This window comes from Palaemon carinicauda, chromosome 15 (assembly GCF_036898095.1).
Source record: "Palaemon carinicauda isolate YSFRI2023 chromosome 15, ASM3689809v2, whole genome shotgun sequence".
Lineage (NCBI taxonomy): Eukaryota > Metazoa > Arthropoda > Malacostraca > Decapoda > Palaemonidae > Palaemon > Palaemon carinicauda.
Window position 1 is genome coordinate 46,545,900 of NC_090739.1, and position 22,888 is coordinate 46,568,787.

The 22,888-nt window shown below is 49.2% G+C and overlaps 1 protein-coding gene across 1 annotated transcript in view; it reads left to right on the plus strand.

The window, feature by feature from the left end:
• Nucleotides 1-22,888, plus strand: part of MED17 (mediator complex subunit 17) — a 162,954-nt gene that overhangs the window by 84,580 nt on the left and 55,486 nt on the right. The window contains exon 6 of the mRNA XM_068388378.1: nt 8,255-8,504. Coding sequence (XP_068244479.1) covers nt 8,255-8,504 — 250 coding nt within the window. The remainder of the gene's footprint in view (nt 1-8,254; nt 8,505-22,888) is intronic.

Sequence of the window (22,888 nt, forward strand, 5' to 3'; positions counted from 1 at the left end):
CTCTCTAAAGTAGCTACTAGTAGGAAATCTTTTACCTACTTCCTATATTCATGACTGTGGCATATCGTATGGTTCCTTTTAGTGATGGGTTGAAATTGGGTGACAGTACTCATTGTTTGCATATAGGCTTGGTGCACATTTTCCCTTATGATGTTAGATAGGTGCTAGTACTTCTGCCAAAACGAATCACTAATCTTACACAGATGCAAAGATCCTTGTTATAGGAAAACAAATAAGTGTTTGATGGAAGGAAAAATATTTCAGTACTGGAGGAGGAAGAGAAAGAAGAGGAGGCAGAGGAAGGTGTGGGAGAAGAACCCTATTTTGGTTTGGTATCTCTATTTAATCTATTAAAGGATCTTATTTGTGAGAAGTGATGTTACTTATGATAGATTCTGATTCTTCTAATTTGTTGAAACCAGCAGGCTTCAGGACAATTTATTGTTGTAATCAGCATGTACTCGTGTCCAAATATCATAGTTTTCAGTCCCAATAGAAGGTTGAAAAGAGGAGAGGGCCATAGTAGGTTAATTATTGTTAGGGTTGTGAGCCTTCTCATAGCTCGTAAGATCAGTTCCCTGAATAATTGAGGGCATTGATCACACTGAATCGTGGGAGGTGGTTGTGGTTGATTTGCTCTTTCTGCTTGTTACTCTCGTTTAGCTAACAGGTTGGCTCTTCTATCTTCTTCAAAAAGGTCAGTGCTCACTTTAACTTTGCTTCTCCACTCGTTCCTGTTGCATGCTGAAGCTTCGAAGTTGTTTGTGTCTGTGTTAGCTTCCCTGAGGGATTTCTTGAGTTGGTCTTTAAATCAAAGCATAGGGCGGCCTCTAGGGGGATCACCTGTATTTAACTTGCTGAACAGTATTTTCTTTGATAGTATTGTGTCCTCCATGCACATCACATGGCCAGACCATCTTAGGCGGTGTTTCATGATCATGGCCTCGATGCTGGTGACATTGGCTCTTTCAAGGACTGCTGTATTGGACACAGTCGTTCCATTTGATTTTCATTATTGCTCTCAGTTTTTTCTGGTGGAATTGCTCCAGTTTTTTTAAGGTCCCTACTATAAAGGGTCCAAGTCTCACATGCATATAACAGGGTAGGTACTATAATGGCGTTACAGTATATACCATCACCTTTGTATGGGTGGTTAGGTCTTTGTTCATGAACACCCTGGTGGATAGTCTCCCATATGCAGTTGGTCAGCTTGTAATTGTTTTCAATCTCTTTGGAGGAGGTGCTCTGGGTGGAAACAATGCTTCTCAGGTATGGGAAGTGTTCGACGCATTCAATGGTGGTTCCATCCATGGTGATGTTAGTTACTGGTGGTTGTCACCCTGGTCTTGGCTGGGCCAATATCCTAGTTTTGGCCTTGTTAACTGTTAGGCCAAAACAGGTGTAGGCAGCATGGAAATTATTCACCAATTCTTTGAGTTTTGCTTGGGTGTGGGCTATGGCAGCGTTGTCATCTACATACTTTAGTTTTGTCCTCTTGATGATGGTGGTGTTGCGCTGGGATTAGAGTCTGGCCAGTTTGAAAATTCTCCATCTAATCTGTATTTTATCTCAATCCCTGGGTTGTTGTGGGGTATTTCATATAGCATGGCAGCTACGTATAAAGAGAAAAGGGTCGGCACCAATACACATCCTTTTTTTTTTAGTCTGCGTGTGATTGGGAAGGGGGGTGACAAGTTGCTTTGGTGCCTTACTTAAGTTGTCATCCCATCATTGAGGACAGTCCATATGGCTGTTCTTGGTATGCTGTCGTATGCTTTTTCAAGGTCGTAGAAAATTTGGAATATGGGTTTTTTGTTGTTCTTTTGATTTTTCCTGTAATTGGTGAGTTCCTCTAGGTGTGCGGAAACCACACTGAGATTCTGGCAGGATTGTTTCTGCTACATTTTGTAATCTATTTAGTAGGATACTTGCAAAGACCTTCCCTGCAATTGATAGCAAAGATATCTTTCCCTCTATAATTCCCACATTTTCTTCTATCTCCTTGTTTGAAGATGGTGACAAGGAGTGCTTCTTTCCAATTATTAGGGGCCTTTTTTTCCTCCCGTGCTTTTAGTATGAGGGAAGGAGGATGCGTCTTCAGGACTAAACCGACGTGGGTCAGAATTTCAGTGGGAATGTTTTCAGGTCTCACGGCCTTTCTTTGGCACATTTATTTTAAAGCTGCATCGAATTCTTGAAATGTTGTTGGTTGGGACATCCATAATTGAGGTGGATGTTGAGGCACATATCGTAGGAAGCTTTTTGGGCTAATGAGTTCCTGTTCTGGAGGGTGTTGAAATGTTCTACCCAATGGTTCTGTATTTCTTTATCTTACATGAGGATGGTGTTGCCTGCTGCCAAGAGTGTCCCTGCAGCAGTGTGCTTTGGTCCGAAAATTATCTTTTTACCCACAATGAAGCTTTTAAGGTCCCTACTGTCGGCATAACCTTGTAGGTCTTGAGCCATTTGCCACCACCATTCATTTTGTATTTTTATCGAAGCTTGGCTTGATAAAATGGATTAATCATCTCAAGTGATAAAATCTGTTAATTCAGGTACCCATTTAGTATTAAAACTTCTTGTTGAACAAGACATACAGAATTATGGACCAAACCAGTTGGCTAACCTAGTTATGGATCTGGATCTAACTTCTTCTCTTGGGCCTGTAATTTATGTTGATATGAGTAGTTTTTCAAGTGGAGGATTTTTTAACGGCTATAAAAAAGCTTTCTGTTGGTAACAAAATAGTGTATTTACTGGAGATACTCACTTTTGCAGATTCTATAATAGGGATTTCCAAGTTAATAGAAGAGAAATTGTTTCTGCTCTTTTGAGATTCCCAACTACAGTATTATTTTACTTCAATTGATGTCATTTTTACAAAAAGATAAGCTAACATAAATCAATTTGGATTTTTTAGTTGTTTTCCATTTACAAGATTTCTGCTCATAAATAACATTATAACCAATATTATACAATACAAAATAAATTTACAACTGTCATTGAAGAATAGTAATATTGCTCTCCCCTAAATTAATCAATGTGAAATATGCATACTGTTTTTGGAAACCCCAGGGTTAAGTTGCACACACTTTGGGTCCATCATAAGCAACAAACATGTTCATTTTAATAAAAAAAGAATACATCTTTCCCCGTCAATGGATCTCCTACCCCGGTGCACCCAAAAAAAGATGAAAAACACTTGTAAAACTCAGGGAAGTATCATTGAAATACGTGGTGAATAAGAAAAAAATGGATGATTTCAGTTCAAAGAGTTTTGTTGTAAGAAATATCTTTGTTCTTACACAAATACAAACCATCGTCCTTTACTACAGTAGTATAGAGAACAGCGGAGCGGGAACACAGCAAGTAAGTTATAACGAGGTGTCTGCCGGCTCACAGACAATGCACATAGAACTCAGCTGTCAATGAGAGTTAACCTCTTTGGCTGGAGCTATTTCTTGACAGAACTTACTAATTTTTACTTTTCCTTTATTCCAGCATGTTTTCTTTAGGGATTGTTTCTTCAAGGATGCCTCCCTTTTTGCTGAAATATCCGGATGTACCGCTGAAGACCTGCAGTACTTTCATGAGTGCCCTTGAGGTGGATCCATATCTCTTGTGTTCTCAGTGCCGAGGTCATACTTTTGCCTGAGTCCCCTTTTGTGATTATTGTCAGGATTGGCCATCCTCCCAGTGGCAGAAGTACGGCAGCAGTAGGAAAGAGAAGCCTGAGAGGGATTCTTCTTCTTCATCTTCGTTATCCTCAAAGTCGAAGAAGGCCGTGGCTGCTTTTTCCACCCCCAGTACTCTTCTTTCTGACTCTTCTTCATTGGCTTGCTTGGGGGCAATCGAGTAAGAGTGGTGTTCCTTTAACCTTAGGGCAAGCCTAAGCACAGGGAAGCTAAAGCCAGTATGGAATACTGTCTGTATTGAAAATGTTAAGTTCCATTTTCTTTATAATACTTTTGTTCCTCAGTATCCTTAACATTTGTTGAGATTCTGTGCATTGGCAGGAATGTAGTTGTTGTTGTTATTAGACAAGAGCGGCCGAGAGGATAATGAACATGTGCAACGAATATTGAGTTTTTATGTAGAATCCTGATTTAGCTGTTGAGATAGCCCACATGGATGCAACAATTTGACAGCCCATTCTTCCCTGTAAGAATAGGAGAAGAATCCAGAAAGGATCTCAAATAGTGGTTTGAGGAAGAAAACCTCCTACAAGATTGCCGGGAATTGCTGCCTCGCCCGGAGTTCTTTCTCTTCTCAGATCTTTCCAAAAAGGGGTGGGGAGCCCACCTAGATAGTCACATGATATCCGGCTCCTGGACGGAGGAAGATCGCTATGATTACTTATACATTATGGAGTGAGAGCATCCTCCTTAGCTCTCCAATAGTTTTGTCCTCTTCTTGCTGGTCACTCGGTGTTGATGAGCAACAACACCACCATGGTGACCATCAACAAGCAAGGCGGTACACCTATGCCATTTAGCAGTGAGGACTCTCGAATGGGCAGAAAACAATGTGATTATACTTTCAGCCCCGCTTCATTCCAGGGAAAAGGAACTTCATAGCAGACAAGTTGAGCAGACCCTGAAGCGGCATTCTAGGATGCGTTTCACCACCCATGGGAGGGCCTTGACATCTACGCTTTTTTGCCATTCTATCTATTTCGAAGAGTCCTCGATCGAGTAAGGGGCACACCCAAACTGTTGTTAACGTTGGTGGCTACAAGGTGCCCACATCCAGTGGTACTCTAACCGATACTCAGAGAGAATTGACATCTTCCCCAACTTTCTTTGTCAACCTCACGTCTGGATTTCACAACGCTCAGGGATTCCTTCGACTTCACGCGATGAGGTTATCCAGCATCTCCTCTGTAAGGAAGGTGTTTCTTGGGCGATAGTGCAAATGTCTGGTCTGTGGTTGGTGTCATGGGAGGATTCTCTCTTCTTGGAGCCTCTGTATCTCTAATTACCGACTTTTTGTACAGTACTACAGTACTTTTGAAAGGAGAAATTCTGCTCTATATCAAAGGTTAAAGGCTATCATTCAGTCTTGAGCCATATCTTCAGACAAAATGGAGTAGATATTTCTTCTTTAGAGGAAATTTTTATGCTAATCAATTTTGAGCAGATCTGCCCTCCAGTTGAGGTGAATCTACCTTCTTGGAACGTGGTAAAGGTATTACGTTCTTTAAAGGGGGCACCCTATGAACCATTACGCCGAGCTTCAGACAGGGACTTTACCCTGAAGACTTTTTTTTCTTGCTTTCTTTAGCTTCGGCTAAACCTGTTAGCGAGGTGCCTGGGTTTTGCTTCAACATCATCCATTCAAAAGGGGTGGAGTCAGGTCTTGCTCCTTTGTTCCAGGTTTTGTTGCGAAAACTCGGAATCCATCCATGCCTGTTTCCAGATTTCTATTTTTCCAAGTTATGAGTCCTAGGGACGTAACTGATGACCCTGACCAGCATTTGTTGCCCTCTGAGAGCTCTGAGGCGCTATCTGAAACTCACTAGGACCACAAGACCTCAGTGCTATCCAAAACTCACTAAGACCATAAGACCTTGGTGCTATCTGAAACTCACTTGGACCGCAAGACCTATGTGCTATCTAAAACTCAGTAGGACCACAAGACCTTGGCTATAGCACCTTTTTGTGAGTACAGAAAGAACCAGAAAGAAAATCTCGAAGAATACAATCTCACTATGGTTAAGGGAAGTGATCTCCCAGACGCTATTTTCATCTTCTGCAGAAGGATCAGGAGTTACAAGCTCATGATGTCAGAGGCATCAGCACCTCGCTAGTATTCAAGAGGAATTTCTCTGTGATGTAGGTTCTCCAAGCGTGGAGGCATTAAAAGACCTTCACCGCCCACTATCTGGGGGATGTTGACCCACAGGTCCCTAGATACTTTTACGCTAGGGCCTGTTGTAGCTACATAGCAGGTGGTATAAGCTACCCTGGTCCCTCTCACTGGACCAGTAACTGCAAGTCGAGGACTGAGGTTACATATAAGACGGATAAAAAAAAAAATGACTTGACTTTTCCTTTTAAAAGTTTAAAGGGTGCTTATGAATGGCAGAGGCAAGGGACAGTGACATTACCCTAGCAAGCAGGACAAAGCTGTGGAGACTGACCAATTGATTAGTGCCCAAGCCCCTTCTTCACCCTAGCTAGGACCAGGTAATGGCTGCTGATGACTCAGCAGGTAGACCTATAAGCTCTCCCAAACCCCCTTCCATAGCTCACAAGGATGGTAAGGTTGCAGACACTACAGGAACTAACGAGTTTGAGGGGGACTCGAACTCCCGTCTGGCGAGTACTAGGCAGAGATGTTATCAATGAGGCCATAACAACCTTTTCAGTCTTCCCCTTCTTTGGGGTACAGCATTGGAAGACCTCCCTAGCTGGATTCAATTTCTCAGTCAGGTAAGCCCAGACAGCTTGTAGCTGTTCCATGCTCAAGCACGGGAAAGTCTTTTCCCCACACTCCTGCAGTTCATGGGGTGTAAGGAATCTTTACTCTCTTATGTATCTCGTATATCCGAGCTTTGGGTTTCTGGACTAAGCTTCCATCCAGTTGGAAAAGAGGACTTCCTCCTACCTAAGGATGAGTCTCCTATAATAAAGGATGATGGTTTGTATTTGTGTAGGAACAAATCACAATTTTTTAAAGTAATTTGTATTTTTCTAACTTTACAAACCTACAACTTCCCACCATCACCAGCCTCCGAGAAAGTCCCAGGCCTCGTTCAAAGTGGATTATCTTTGAGCCAGCCAAGGAGCAATTGCCTCCATGCTACCGATAGGTAATTAATTAATTCCCTATCGGTTGTTACACCTTTTTATAATTTCAACTACTATGTTTCAGTTTCACTGTTTACTATTCTCCCATCGTAAAATCAAATTTTTATAGTTAAGAAAATACAAATTACCTAAGGAACGAAAAGGGAACGTTTCCTGAAATGAGAAAAAAGTGTATGTTTCTTTGGCTAAAAAAATCTACCCTCTTTTCAAATTTTTTTGGGGGGTAGGTAAATGACATAGTTAGTGGCTGAAATTTTCACAGGATATTGTATTATTATCGTACAACAAAAATGTGTAAAAGAATCAGCACTTGGATATTATTATTATTTTTTTTTTTTTTTTTGTTATGCTAAGTTATATCATCAAATTTTTCAAGACAAATCCTTATATCCATTGCTGAGCATGGTATTTATGCATGAAAATATCAGAAATAAAAAAAAGAAAAGAGGAATACATAGAGCTATGCCAGCTTGTGTTGGATATGCTCACAAAAAGGCTGCCAAACACACCACCTTGTAAGGCCAAATCTGCTACCTGAAATGGAGAAAGATATGTCAATATCAGCGAGTCATTTACTTATATAATTGTTCGAGGATTTGCAGAAAAATATTATGGTAGCTAGAAGGAAGTTTATAGATTATTTTGCAATTAAAAAAAATAAAATAATGATTATAATTAAGTTATCATATAAGGTACAAACTTACAAAAACAGGAGAAATTATAAGATATTTTATAAAAACATACGTGTCAGAAGACATTCACAAACACTTTACAACAATCCTTTTTTATACACGCCTAAACACCACTGCACATTCGATAATTATGTAAAAATTTGATATTACACAGCTTACCTTAATTAGGTATTGATGGGTCAAGCTCGACCCGAGGGTATCTCAGAAATAGCACAAGGAAAATACCTTGGATGAAATGCGTCCTCACCTGACTTCTGCACACACTGAACTGAGTTCTCGCAGGGTGATATCACTCACAACTAATATAGATGAAAAATTAGGGCAAAAAAACATATTTTTTTTTTTTTTTACTTCGGGTCGTGTACGACCCACGACACCTATACAGGAATAAGTTAATGGTAAATAGGTGCTCTTTTATTAATAATTTTTATCTTTTTTATTACCTGTAAACTTTCACTCTTGAAAAAAGTTCTATATCCATAGAACAGCTTAAACTTAGAAACCTTGATATCCTCATTTGTTCTTTCTGCATTAAAACAGTTTTGGCATAATTTTCATTAAATTGAATTTTTCATAAGGTATATTTTAGATAGAAAATATTGCATGTTTGTGATGAGCTCAGAATTCATTTTATAACTATTGATACATGTTTTGGTGATTTTTTTTTTTTTTTTTGTAGATATGAATTATATTTTAGTGTGTGACTTAGGTGAGAAAATTGATCTTACTATAAAGTAATTTTTCTTTCAGACGAGGAAGATATCTGCTCTGCTCAACTGCAAAGTAGTGACTATGTATCATTAGGGGAAACTCCATGGCAACAGAAACTGGAAAGGGCTCAAAATGTTTTGTTCTGCAAGGAATTATTCAGTCAACTGGCCCGGGAGGCTGTCAAACTTACTCCCTCAATACCTCATTTAGTAGTTGGTAATCAAATAACGGCAACTATTTTTCCAGGCATCCATCTCCTTGTAGGACTATGCCATTCTGATGGCAAAGGGTAAGCTGCTATTGTATTCATTATCTTCAAGTTGCTTTTGATAAATTATGCTATTTTTTATAGTTTTAAACATTTGTGAAAAGGTAATTAACTGATTGAGGAGTTATGGCTGTGAAAAGGCAATTATTTTCATCACAACCCCTGTAATCGTATGGATGCCCATTTCAATCTTGCAATATTCCCAGGATCACCATTATTTTGCCTGTCAGACAGGAGTAGTCTCCTTATGAATGTGCTCTTAGACCCTTATATGTATTATTACTACATATTTAGCAAAAGGCAAGGAGTTTATGTTGCGTTTATGGATTTGGAAAAAGCTTATGATAGAGTTGATAGGGAGGCGATGTGGAATGTGTTAAGGTTATACGGAATTGGTGAAAGGCTGTTGCAAGTAAGATAAGAGTTTCTACCTAGGCAATAAAGCATGTGTTTGGATAGGAAATGGAGTGAATGAGTGGTTTCCAGTGAGAGTGGGGCTGAGTCAGGGATGTGTGATGTTGCCATGGTTGTTCAATTTGTTTGTTGATGGAGTTGTGAGAGAGGTGAATGCTTGAGTGCTTTGTCGATGATTGAAACTGATAGATGAGTGATCATGAGTGGGAGGTAAATCATTTGTAGTTTGCGGATGATCTTGTAATGGTTTCGGACTCGGAGGAGAAGCGAGATTGATTAGGGACAAGAGTTCGGAAGGGTGTGAGAGAGAAGGAAGTTGCGAGTTAATGTAGGCAAGATTAAGGTTATGAGATGCACTAGAAAGGAGGGTGGTGCTAGGTTGAATGTCATGTTGAATGGAGAGTTACTTTAGGAGGTAGATCAGTTCAAGTACTTGGTGGTCTGTTGTTGCTGCAAATGGTGGAATGAAAGCAGATGTATGTCAGAGAGTGAATGAAGGATGTAAAGTGTTAGGGGCAGTGAAGGAAGTGGTAAAGAATAGAGGGTTAGGAATGAATATAGAGTTCTGAATGAGAAAGTGATTGTACCAACTGTGATGTATGGATCAGGTAATGAAAGGTACGGAGAGATAGAAATTAAATGTGTTTGAGATGAGGTGTCTGAGGAATATATTTGGTGTATCTCGATTAGATAGGGTTAGGAACGAAGTAGTGAGGGTGAGAACGGGTGTAAAAAAAGATTAAGCAGCTAGAGTGGATAATAATGCGTTGAAGTGGTTTGGCCGTGTAGAGAGAATGGAAAATGGCTGTCTGCTGAAAAAGGTAATGAATGCAAGAGTTGATGGGAGAAGTACAAGAGGAAGGCCAAGGATTGGGTGGATGGATGGAGTGAAGAAAGCTCTAGATGATAGGAGGATACATGTGAGAGAGGCAAAACAGTGTTTGTTCCGTAACTAAAATACAAACCACGCTATTTACATGGGGTAATTACTTCGGCGTAGCTGAACGACGAGCCATAAAAGTTTTAACGAGGGTTTCCTACCCCACCGCTAGTTAGCGGGAGTAGTGAGGGGTAGCTAGCTAACCCCCCCCCACACACACACACACACACACCGGTGAAAGGCTCACTATACTTTTGGCTCGGAAAGACGTCAGATGTGTCTGCGCTCTCCTCGGTTTTGACTGCCATAATTTTGTTTGCTTTCTCTTTTCAGTGTGTGTGTGAAGTTGGCCTCTATTACTCATCATGCGTACGTGCCCTGGACTTTCTGGCCGCCCTTGTGGTACCTTTATGTTGGCCTTGGACACGAATCCTCACTCCTTATGCCCTCAGTGTAGGGGCCAATGGTGTGATAGGTCTAATGTATGTATTGAGTGTAGGGAGTGGTCTACCTCCCAGTGGGAGAGGTTTGCCCGGCGACGCAAGAAGAAGGCTAAAAGGGATCTTTCTCTTTCGGAGGTTTCTCGGAAGAGAGAAAATCCCAAGACTTCTTCTTCCGTAGCCCTTTCCTCCTCCGAAGCTCCCACTTGAACGGCCTCTCCCGAGAGGCCGGCGAGTGGTAGCATAGACCGCAGTGATGTTAACCGATCCCGTGGTGAGGGAGAGGTAGTTGCCTACCATAGCGAGGCAGCTGCCCCTCCTCCCCCGGACGAGGGATTTGTGTCTAATAATGATCTTTTGCAGCTTTGGGCTTCCTTGGGGGTACAGGGTTCGCCCTCCAAGGAAGCTCTGTTTGACATAATCAAACTGGGTGCGGCCGTCAAACAATCACCAACTTCAGCGGAGATAGATCCTCTGTCTGTGGTTGACGTTGTGGTGACGGAAACATCCCGTGGGTCTAGCCAAACGCCCGTTCCTGTGGCTGAGGTAGCTGAAGGCTTAGACTCCCCCTCCGAACATTCTTCGAGGGAGGAGCTAAGTCCCACGGACTCTCCTTCCGGTGTTTCTCCCTCTCGGGGGAGTTCACTAACAGAGACTCCTCTTCGGAGGCCCATCGATGGTCAGCTTGCTGATCCCACGGCCCCTCATGGGCGTATAAGGCGGAAGGCTCGTCCTCCCCTTCGCCGTAGAGGCCTTCCTTCGCCTTATAAGGGGGTTAAGAGGCGCCTCTTCGGCTCGTCGTCACCACAATCCTCTGCGGAGGAGACGACTCGCCGTTCTCCTGTCCTGCCAGCTACCAACCTAGACCTCTCCAGGGATCGTTCGCGATCCCCTTCGGCACATTGTGACCTGGCGCCCAGACCATCCACCTCCAGAGTTCCTGATGCGCGTGACGCGCCTCCTGATACTGCCATTACGCAGTCTCCGGGCCCTTCGGGGCTGAAGGGTCTTGAGCGCAAAACTGCGCCTCTTGCCCTCAAGCGCCAGGCAACGCCTGAGCGCTCGCATGCTGATGTTGCTGCTGTTCCCGACTTAGCGCCTCGGCGCTCACCCTCAGGCGTTCGCGCCTCCGTTCCTGTTACGCGCCAGGGTCCCCCTGCACGCCCACGCCCTTCGGCGCCTCGGCGCCCTCCAGCAGTTCCTGAGGTAGCGCGTCAGCGCTCACCTGCGCATACACGCCCAGTTCCTGATACGGCGCTCCAGCGCCCAGACCATCCACCTCCAGAGTTCCTGATGCGCGTGACACGCCTCCTGATACTGCCATTACGCAGTCTCCGGGCCCTTCGGGGCTGAAGGGTCTTGAGCGCAAAACTGCGCCTCTTGCCCTCAAGCGCCAGGCAACGCCTGAGCGCTCGCATGCTGATGTTGCTGCTGTTCCTGACTTAGCGCCTCGGCGCTCACCCTCAGGCATTCGCGCCTCCGTTCCTGTTACGCGCCAGGGTCCCCCTGCACGCCTACGCCCTTCGGCGCCTCGGAGCCCTCCAGCAGTTCCTGAGGTAGCGCGTCAGCGCTCACCTGCGCATACACGCCCAGTTCCTGATACGGCGCTCCAGCGCTCACCTGCGCATACACGCCCACCGGTGCCCCAGATGCCACCTGCGCCAGCGCGCCCATCAGCAGTTCCTGAGATAGCACACCAGCGCTCACCTGCGCATACGCGCCCTGTTCCTGACACGGCGCTCCTGCGTTTACCTGCGCATACGCGGCCACCTGCGCTCACGCGCCCTCCAGCGCCTCGGCGCCCTCCAGTTCCTGCTTCGTCGCGCGCGGTCCAAGAGGCACCTAAGCTGGCGCACAGGCGCCCACAGGTTCCTATGGACTCGTCGCGCTCGTCTGGGGAGACGCGCGACGCCACGCCCACGCGCGGTTCCAGCTCCAGCGCCCATGCGCTCACCAACGCGCCCTCGCGTTGCTACATCCCAGCGCGTCGCCCAAGAGGCTCCCAAGTTAGCGCACGGGCGCTTACGGCCGCCTCTAGGCTCTCCCTCTAGACCGCGCGAGCTTGCATCTGGTGCAACCACGCACGACGCCCTGTTCCTGCTACACGCCCCGTTCCTGTATTCAAGGCGACTAAGGTTGCCCTTCAGCGAACACCAGAGTGTTATCATCCAACGGCACGCCCTGCGAGGCCGCCGCAACAACGCACTCCGTTGCGACTGCATCCTGATACGCGCCATGCGCGCCCACGATCGCCGGCGCGACCAACGTGCCCACAGGCGAGTATGCCGGTCTCATCCGACCAGCGCCAACCGCCGCGCCAACACTCCATCTAGGTCACTCGCGACCCTGCTCCAGCGCTACCGCGGCCTCGGCCGGTTCTTCTGGACACGCGCTCAGGCGCCCCGTTAATTCGCGCCCTTCGGGGCCGCACCAGGTCGCTGCGCGCCCGCGCGTTCGGCTGCCTCCTGCTAGTCATACGCCCTCGCCATTGCCTACGCGCTCTAGCGACCATGTTCCCGCTCCAGCTGCTGCTCGCTCACGCGCCCACGTGCCCGCGCTTTCGCCAGCGCGCCATCGCTCCTGAATCCCCGCCTACGCGCCACCGCGCCCTCGCCCGCGCGAGTTTCCAGTATCGCGCCAACCATTCACGCGCGACCCTGACCAGGGCCCGGCTTACGAGCCTCAGCGTGAGCGCCGCCAGGCGGACTCCTCGTCGTCGCGTTCCCCTCTCCGCAAGCGCAGACCAGCGCGCTCGCCGGAGGAGGGGCGCTTCCCGGACAGGTCCAGGGACTCTTCTCTTTCAGCCCTGCAGGCGAACCCTCGTTTGTCGACACTTCCTAGGGATCCCTCGATCCCCTTCCCTCCAGAGGGGGTGTCTGACAGCACCGCTGGTTCGGCACCCTAGTCAGAGCCCTTGTGCAGGCTATTAAGCCCTCCCTCTCTGATTCGGGACACGAATCAGCGGCAGCTTCCTCCCCCCTGAAGAGGAGGAGAGGAGTCTCTCCCGTGGATCCTCTTCCGAGGCCTATTCTGTCTCCGCGCAGATCCTTGCGCAAGGCTCCTTCTCCCCCTCAGACCTTCTCGCCCTCCGACCTTCTCGCCCTCCCCTGTGGAGGAGGATTATCCCTCCTCAGGAGTAGGATGAGCCGGAGCACTCCCCCATCGCACCAATGGGGGAGGCTCCGCCTCTCCCTGAGAGGTCTTCTCGTCCAGAGGTGGAGAAGAGCCTGCCCCCTTCGCTACTCGAGTCCTGTATCCCGCCCAGGAGGGAGCCTAAGGACTTTAAGACGATTCCCAAATCGTTAGCGATGATCAAGCAGGAACCGTCTAGAGCCGCCGAGGATGTCCACGTGTCCCCCCAGGAAGAGCCACTGGGGACGGGAGACTTCGCTGCAAGTCCTTCGGGAGGAGAGCACCAGGACTCAGAACACGCGTTCTGGCAAGTCCTGACCCTCATGAGGAGCCTTAATGGAATCCCAGACCCTGAGGTCCCACCTCGTGAAGGGAAGGACACGGTCCTGGACCGCGTCTACGGCACCCAGAAACCTTCTAGGGCCAGTGCAGCTTTGCCCTGGTCTCAAGGGATGAAGAGTGCCAGAGACAAGGTCGAGGGCCAGCTCTCGGAGCTTGCCTCCTCCAGCAGATCGAGTGCCAGTAATAAGCTCCTCCCTCCTCCTCGGGTCCATCAGAGGAGGTACTTCGAGATCCTCGAGGAGTCTTGTCTGAGTCTTCCCTTACACCACTCCGTGGAAGAACTCACAGGGGAAGTCCCTCTTGAGAGACTCCAACTGGCACGTGTCCTTCTCAGCCACTGAGATCCTGAGCCAGGAGAAGGTCACCAAGTGCGCCATGCAGGCAACTTCGTGGCTCGACATCTGGCTGGGGTCTCTGGGCATCCTGGTGCGGTCCGAGGACCTCTCCAAAGAAAGCACCAGGAAAGCGCTGGAAACCTTTCTTCTCTCGGGCACACGGACCATTGAATTTCTGGCCCACCAAGTCTCGAGCTTATGGGCCAATACGATCCTCAAGCGTCGGGACGCTGTGGCCGAGAGGTTCCATCATAAGGTACCCAGTGCAGAGGCTAGCAGGCTCAGACACTCTTCCGTTCTCGGTAAGAGCCTGTTTGAGCCTATGGATGTGGAGCTCACTGCTGAGAGGTGGAGGAAATCCAACCAGGATTCTCTCATCCACAGGGCCCTGACATCGAGGCCCTACAAACCCCCAGCAGTCCAGCAGCCCCGTCTGGCTAAGGACACAAAGAAGACGACCACCGCAGCGAAGCCCAAGGTGTCTAAGCCCTTCCTGCCAAGAGTAGAAGGGGCAAGAAGTCCTCCAGGGGAGGCAAAAACCCTAGAGGCTCCAGCCGAGGCCGGAAGTGCAAGGGTTGGCAATCCCCCTGCATGTCCACCAGTGGGGGGATGCCTACAGAGTTGCGCGACAAGGTGGCAGCAACTCGTGGCGGATGCCTGGACGGTCTCCGTGATCTCTCTAGGTTATCGCGTCCCGTTCACAGACTCTCTACCTCCCCTGACAGCGAATCCAGTGTCGTTGAGCTCTTTTGCCATGGGATCGGCAAAGGGGCAGGCCCTCCGGGCCGAAGTCCAGACCATGTTGGAGAAGGACGCTCTCCAGGAGGTTGTTGACGGGTTCCCAGGCTTCTACAGTCGACTCTTTCTTGTGAGAAAGGCGTCTGGAGGCTGGAGACCAGTCATCGACCTCTCGACTCTGAACGGGTTTGTCAAGCAGACTCCGTTCAGCATGGAGACAGCAGACACGGTCAGACTTGCAGTGAGACCACGAGACTTCATGTGCACACTGGACCTGAAAGACACGTACTTCCAGATCCCAATCCATCCGTCTTCAAGGAAGTACCTGCGATTTTGCCTAGACAACAAGATCTACGAGTTCAAAGTGCTGTGTTTCGGTCTCTCCACAGCTCCTAAGATGTTCACCAGAGTATTCACCATCATTTCTTCGTGGGCCCACAGGATCGGCATCCGTCTCCTTCGTTATCTGGACGACTGGCTGATCCTGGCGGACTCGGAGGGAACCCTTTTTCGCCACCGAGACAGACTCCTCGAAGTTTGCCAGGATCTGGGGATCGTGGTAAATCTCGAGAAGTCCTCCCTGCAGCCCTCTCAGAAACTGGTATATCTAGGCATGGTCATAGACACCAATCTCCACAAAGCCTTCCCATCAAACGAAAGGATAGCAAGGCTGAGGAAGGTTGCGAGACCTCCTCAATCGAGAAGAACTCCCAGCCCAATCGTGGATTCGTCTCCTCGGCCACCTCTCCTCCCTGACCCGTCTCGTTCCCAACAGTCGCCTCAGAATGAGATCCCTCCAGTGGCGACTCAAGTCTCGGTGGAGTCAAGGACACGACTCCCCTGACACCTTGATCCCGATGGGACCTGCGGAACGGGCGGACCTCAGTTGGTGGGTGGCAGACGAGAATCTACGAAAGGGAGTGGATCTTCTTGTCCCTTCCCCGGATTTGATGCTGTTTTCGGACGCATCAAACAAAGGGTGGGGGGCCCACGTTCTGAGCCACAGGACCTCAGGCCTGTGGTCAGAATCAGAAAAGTACCTTGATATAAACCTGCGAGAAATGAAGGCCGTGTTCCTGGCACTTCAGAAGTTCCACCAAGTCCTGGCGGGTCACTCTTTGGCGGTGATGAGCGACAACACCACAGTCGTGGCTTATATCAACAAGCAAGGAGGTACCTTTTCGGAACAGCTATCCCATCTTGCAGTAGAGATCCTGAGATGGTCCGAAGTTCACTCGATTTCACTAGCGGCTCGCTTCATTCCAGGCAAAAGGAATGTGCTCGCCGACAGTCTGAGCAGAGCGACGCAGATAGTGAGTACCGAGTGGTCTTTGGATCCTCTAATAGCCAACAAAGTCCTGACTTTGTGGGGTTCCCCGACGGTGGATCTGTTTGCTACGGTGCTGTACTGCTCCCCAGTCCCGGATCCCAAGGCTCTCTGGCAGGATGCCTTCCAACAACGGTGGGACAACGTCGATGTGTACGCTTTTCCCCCGTTCTGTCTGATGAGGAGGGTACTCAACAAGACCAGAACAGCGGTCAATCTCTCGATGACCTTGATAGCTCCGCTATGGCATCATGCAGAGTGGTTCCCGGACCTTCTGCAACTCCTCACGGAGATCCCGAGGGAGCTCCCACCACGTCGCGAGCTACTCAAACAACCACACTCCAACATCTACTACAAAGCCGTAGCTTCGCTTCGACTTCACGCCTGGAGACTATCCAGCATCTCCTCACAGAGAGAGGATTTTAGCAGCAAGTTGCGAACAGGATGTCTGGCCACCTGCGCAAGTCATCCGCAGGAGTCTACCAGGCGAAGTGGCGAGTTTTCTGTGGTTGGTGCCGTGGAAGGGGTATCTCTCCCCTCGATGCCACTTTACCAGCAATAGCGGAGTTCCTTGTTTATCTGCGGGAAGAAATGCGCTTTTCAGTCTCGGCAGTGAAAGGCTATCGCTCAGCCGTAAGTCTTGCCTTCAGGCTCAAAGGAATGGACATTTCCTCCTCGCTGGAACTGTCCCTGCTCATACGGAGTTATGAACTTACCTGCCCTCAGTCGGAAGTGAGACCTCCTCCTTGGAACGTGGTTCGAGTCCTCAGGTCTCTTAAGAGGCCTCCCTACGAACCATTACGCCAGGCTTCGGATCGCCACCTTACCTGGAAGACAGTGTTCCTGTTAGCTTTGGCCTCGGCCAAGCGAGTTGGCGAACTACATGGTCTCTCATACGACTTCGCCCATTCAAGGGGATGGGGGGAGGTGACGTTCAGCTTCGTCCCTGAGTTTGTTGCCAAGACTCAGAACCCGGGAGTACAGGACCCTAGGTTCGACTCTTTCCAGGTCTCGAGTCTTCGTTCCGTAACAAATGACCCAGATCATCTCCTACTGTGCCCAGTTAGGAGTCTGAGGTTGTATCTGAAGAGAACAGCTGCAGTCCAGCCCCAGGTGCGAGCCTTGTTTGTTAGCACCGGGCCAACGAAGAAGAGGGTCACCAAGAACACCATCTCGGCCTGGATCCGTAAGGTAATCTTCTCGTCCAGAGGTGGAGAAGAGCCTGCCCCCTTCGCTACTCGAGTCCTGTATCCCGCCCAGGAGGGAGCCTAAGGACTTTAAGACGATTCCCAAATCGTTAGCGATGATCAAGCAGGAACCGTCTAGAGCCGCCGAGGATGTCCACGTGTCCCCCCAGGAAGAGCCACTGGGGACGGGAGACTTCGCTGCAAGTCCTTCGGGAGGAGAGCACCAGGACTCAGAACACGCGTTCTGGCAAGTCCTGACCCTCATGAGGAGCCTTAATGGAATCCCAGACCCTGAGGTCCCACCTCGTGAAGGGAAGGACACGGTCCTGGACCGCGTCTACGGCACCCAGAAACCTTCTAGGACCAGTGCAGCTTTGCCCTGGTCTCAAGGGATGAAGAGTGCCAGAGACAAGGTCGAGGGCCAGCTCTCGGAGCTTGCCTCCTCCAGCAGATCGAGTGCCAGTAATAAGCTCCTCCCTCCTCCTCGGGTCCATCAGAGGAGGTACTTCGAGATCCTCGAGGAGTCTTGTCTGAGTCTTCCCTTACACCACTCCGTGGAAGAACTCACAGGGGAAGTCCCTCTTGAGAGACTCCAACTGGCACGTGTCCTTCTCAGCCACTGAGATCCTGAGCCAGGAGAAGGTCACCAAGTGCGCCATGCAGGCAACTTCGTGGCTCGACATCTGGCTGGGGTCTCTGGGCATCCTGGTGCGGTCCGAGGACCTCTCCAAAGAAAGCACCAGGAAAGCGCTGGAAACCTTTCTTCTCTCGGGCACACGGACCATTGAATTTCTGGCCCACCAAGTCTCGAGCTTATGGGCCAATACGATCCTCAAGCGTCGGGACGCTGTGGCCGAGAGGTTCCATCATAAGGTACCCAGTGCAGAGGCTAGCAGGCTCAGACACTCTTCCGTTCTCGGTAAGAGCCTGTTTGAGCCTATGGATGTGGAGCTCACTGCTGAGAGGTGGAGGAAATCCAACCAGGATTCTCTCATCCACAGGGCCCTGACATCGAGGCCCTACAAACCCCCAGCAGTCCAGCAGCCCCGTCTGGCTAAGGACACAAAGAAGACGACCACCGCAGCGAAGCCCAAGGTGTCTAAGCCCTTCCTGCCAAGAGTAGAAGGGGCAAGAAGTCCTCCAGGGGAGGCAAAAACCCTAGAGGCTCCAGCCGAGGCCGGAAGTGCAAGGGTTGGCAATCCCCCTGCATGTCCACCAGTGGGGGGATGCCTACAGAGTTGCGCGACAAGGTGGCAGCAACTCGTGGCGGATGCCTGGACGGTCTCCGTGATCTCTCTAGGTTATCGCGTCCCGTTCACAGACTCTCTACCTCCCCTGACAGCGAATCCAGTGTCGTTGAGCTCTTTTGCCATGGGATCGGCAAAGGGGCAGGCCCTCCGGGCCGAAGTCCAGACCATGTTGGAGAAGGACGCTCTCCAGGAGGTTGTTGACGGGTTCCCAGGCTTCTACAGTCGACTCTTTCTTGTGAGAAAGGCGTCTGGAGGCTGGAGACCAGTCATCGACCTCTCGACTCTGAACGGGTTTGTCAAGCAGACTCCGTTCAGCATGGAGACAGCAGACACGGTCAGACTTGCAGTGAGACCACGAGACTTCATGTGCACACTGGACCTGAAGGACACGTACTTCCAGATCCCAATCCATCCGTCTTCAAGGAAGTACCTGCGATTTTGCCTAGACAACAAGATCTACGAGTTCAAAGTGCTGTGTTTCGGTCTCTCCACAGCTCCTAAGATGTTCACCAGAGTATTCACCATCATTTCTTCGTGGGCCCACAGGATCGGCATCCGTCTCCTTCGTTATCTGGACGACTGGCTGATCCTGGCGGACTCGGAGGGAACCCTTTTTCGCCACCGAGACAGACTCCTCGAAGTTTGCCAGGATCTGGGGATCGTGGTAAATCTCGAGAAGTCCTCCCTGCAGCCCTCTCAGAAACTGGTATATCTAGGCATGGTCATAGACACCAATCTCCACAAAGCCTTCCCATCAAACGAAAGGATAGCAAGGCTGAGGAAGGTTGCGAGACCTCCTCAATCGAGAAGAACTCCCAGCCCAATCGTGGATTCGTCTCCTCGGCCACCTCTCCTCCCTGACCCGTCTCGTTCCCAACAGTCGCCTCAGAATGAGATCCCTCCAGTGGCGACTCAAGTCTCGGTGGAGTCAAGGACACGACTCCCCTGACACCTTGATCCCGATGGGACCTGCGGAACGGGCGGACCTCAGTTGGTGGGTGGCAGACGAGAATCTACGAAAGGGAGTGGATCTTCTTGTCCCTTCCCCGGATTTGATGCTGTTTTCGGACGCATCAAACAAAGGGTGGGGGGCCCACGTTCTGAGCCACAGGACCTCAGGCCTGTGGTCAGAATCAGAAAAGTACCTTGATATAAACCTGCGAGAAATGAAGGCCGTGTTCCTGGCACTTCAGAAGTTCCACCAAGTCCTGGCGGGTCACTCTTTGGCGGTGATGAGCGACAACACCACAGTCGTGGCTTATATCAACAAGCAAGGAGGTACCTTTTCGGAACAGCTATCCCATCTTGCAGTAGAGATCCTGAGATGGTCCGAAGTTCACTCGATTTCACTAGCGGCTCGCTTCATTCCAGGCAAAAGGAATGTGCTCGCCGACAGTCTGAGCAGAGCGACGCAGATAGTGAGTACCGAGTGGTCTTTGGATCCTCTAATAGCCAACAAAGTCCTGACTTTGTGGGGTTCCCCGACGGTGGATCTGTTTGCTACGGTGCTGTACTGCTCCCCAGTCCCGGATCCCAAGGCTCTCTGGCAGGATGCCTTCCAACAACGGTGGGACAACGTCGATGTGTACGCCTTTCCCCCGTTCTGTCTGATGAGGAGGGTACTCAACAAGACCAGAACAGCGGTCAATCTCTCGATGACCTTGATAGCTCCGCTATGGCATCATGCAGAGTGGTTCCCGGACCTTCTGCAACTCCTCACGGAGATCCCGAGGGAGCTCCCACCACGTCGCGAGCTACTCAAACAACCACACTCCAACATCTACTACAAAGCCGTAGCTTCGCTTCGACTTCACGCCTGGAGACTATCCAGCATCTCCTCACAGAGAGAGGATTTTAGCAGCAAGTTGCGAACAGGATGTCTGGCCACCTGCGCAAGTCATCCGCAGGAGTCTACCAGGCGAAGTGGCGAGTTTTCTGTGGTTGGTGCCGTGGAAGGGGTATCTCTCCCCTCGATGCCACTTTACCAGCAATAGCGGAGTTCCTTGTTTATCTGCGGGAAGAAATGCGCTTTTCAGTCTCGGCAGTGAAAGGCTATCGCTCAGCCGTAAGTCTTGCCTTCAGGCTCAAAGGAATGGACATTTCCTCCTCGCTGGAACTGTCCCTGCTCATACGGAGTTATGAACTTACCTGCCCTCAGTCGGAAGTGAGACCTCCTCCTTGGAACGTGGTTCGAGTCCTCAGGTCTCTTAAGAGGCCTCCCTACGAACCATTACGCCAGGCTTCGGATCGCCACCTTACCTGGAAGACAGTGTTCCTGCTAGCTTTGGCCTCGGCCAAGCGAGTTGGCGAACTACATGGTCTCTCATACGACTTCGCCCATTCAAGGGGATGGGGGGAGGTGACGTTCAGCTTCGTCCCTGAGTTTGTTGCCAAGACTCAGAACCCGGGAGTACAGGACCCTAGGTTCGACTCTTTCCAGGTCTCGAGTCTTCGTTCCGTAACAAATGACCCAGATCATCTCCTACTGTGCCCAGTTAGGAGTCTGAGGTTGTATCTGAAGAGAACAGCTGCAGTCCAGCCCCAGGTGCGAGCCTTGTTTGTTAGCACCGGGCCAACGAAGAAGAGGGTCACCAAGAACACCATCTCGGCCTGGATCCGTAAGGTAATCCACCTGGCCTTGAGTTCTGACCCTCCCCCGTCATGACGCCCTAGGGCGCATGATGTCAGGGGCGTAGCCGCGTCCCTGGCCTTCAAGAAGAACTTTTCCGTGACGCAGGTCCTGCAAGCCGGGGTCTGGAAGCGTCAGACTACCTTCACGGCCCACTACCTGCAAGACGTGACCCACAGGAGGCTCGATACGTTTTTTATCGGTCCTGTGGTGGCTGCACAACAGCTGGTCTAACCTCAGGCTCCTAATTGGACAAGTAGCAGAGGGTTGAGGGCATTGTTACCCGGTTTTAGTCTGTGTGAATGAAAAGATTTGTCTGGCCCTTTTCTTTTCTTCATCCTCTCCTCCCTTGGAGAAAAACAGCATCCTGGTTCTTTGCACAGCTGACCTCGAACCTCTGCAGGTAAGCCATGCTCCCTTGTGTTCCTAGTATTAGCTTATAATACTGTCATGTCCCCATACCCTGAAGAGGTGGTATTGGGTTGTCCTAGCCTAGATTTCCTTATTAAGGACTCCAGGTCAACTTCCTAGGACGTGTCACTGCTCACCTTCACACACAGCTTACGTAGGCCGCAGCAGTCCTTGACTGCCTGCGAGGTGCAGGGTCCCCGATCCTAGAGTTGCTTTATGAACTCAGGTTTGGGGACCCCGGGCAAGCCAAAGCCAGTATGGCAGGGGACTTACCTCCCTTCCTAAGGGTTGAGTCACCCCATGTAAATAGCGTGGTTTGTATTCAGTTAAGGAACAAATGACTTGAATAGCTGTATATGAAAATAAAAGGTAAGGTGAGATTCGCGGACCACATGGTACAGCATTCTAGTTTGCATCCAGATGCACAACTGTTGTGGAATTCTGCACCTTGTGGTGTGGTTTCAGAGGGTAAATTATGTTTTTATGAATAGAACTTACCTGGCAGTTATATACGTATAGCTAATGTCTCTACTTTCGGCAGAATTTTTCAAAACGCGGTAACCGCCTTGTGGTGGTTGGGCGGTTAGGTGGTTAACAACCCTTACAGGGTGGTACAAGGAATCATTCCCGTTTTCTATTCTTCAGTTCATCTCTGCCGGCCAGATCGCTAACACGTTGGTCCGTCATTAAGAGTTTTTCTTCGCTTTCCCTGTTTTTTCTGTACCAGTCTGCTATTTGGTGAAGTACACTGATTTTGGGATTTGGCAATCGTGTTTTTGTTATTTCCTTGCTTTTTTGCTGTTATCATTATGAGTGATAAAATTCAATTCCGTGTCTGTGCGAATGAGGAATGTAAGGTGAGATTACCGAAAATGGCGGTAGGTCCTCACACCATGTGTTTGAATTGTAGGGGTTTTGAATGTGCCCTTAATAATAGGTGCGGGGAATGTGAGGTTTTGGATGAAAAGGATTGGTTGATTATGAAGCGCTATGTGCGTAAACTAGAGCTCGATAGAGTTAGGAGAGCTTCTAGGTCTAAGTCTAAGTCTGTTAGTGGAAAGGAAGACGAACTTAGTGTAGATTTATCCTTTGAATCTATAATTAATTCCTCTTTTGAAGTTGATCCTTCCCTTGAGTTAGTAACTCCTGCCCCTTCTACAGGATCCGTATCTGCAGATGACCCTCGGTACGCTAGGATGTCTGCCGAGTTGAAGGCCATTAAAGAACAACTTGCGGCCTTTAAAGGTAAGAATAGTGAAAGTGATTTTAGTGCTTGTGAAAGTGCAATGGAGGTGGCAACTGATCGAACCTGTCATTACC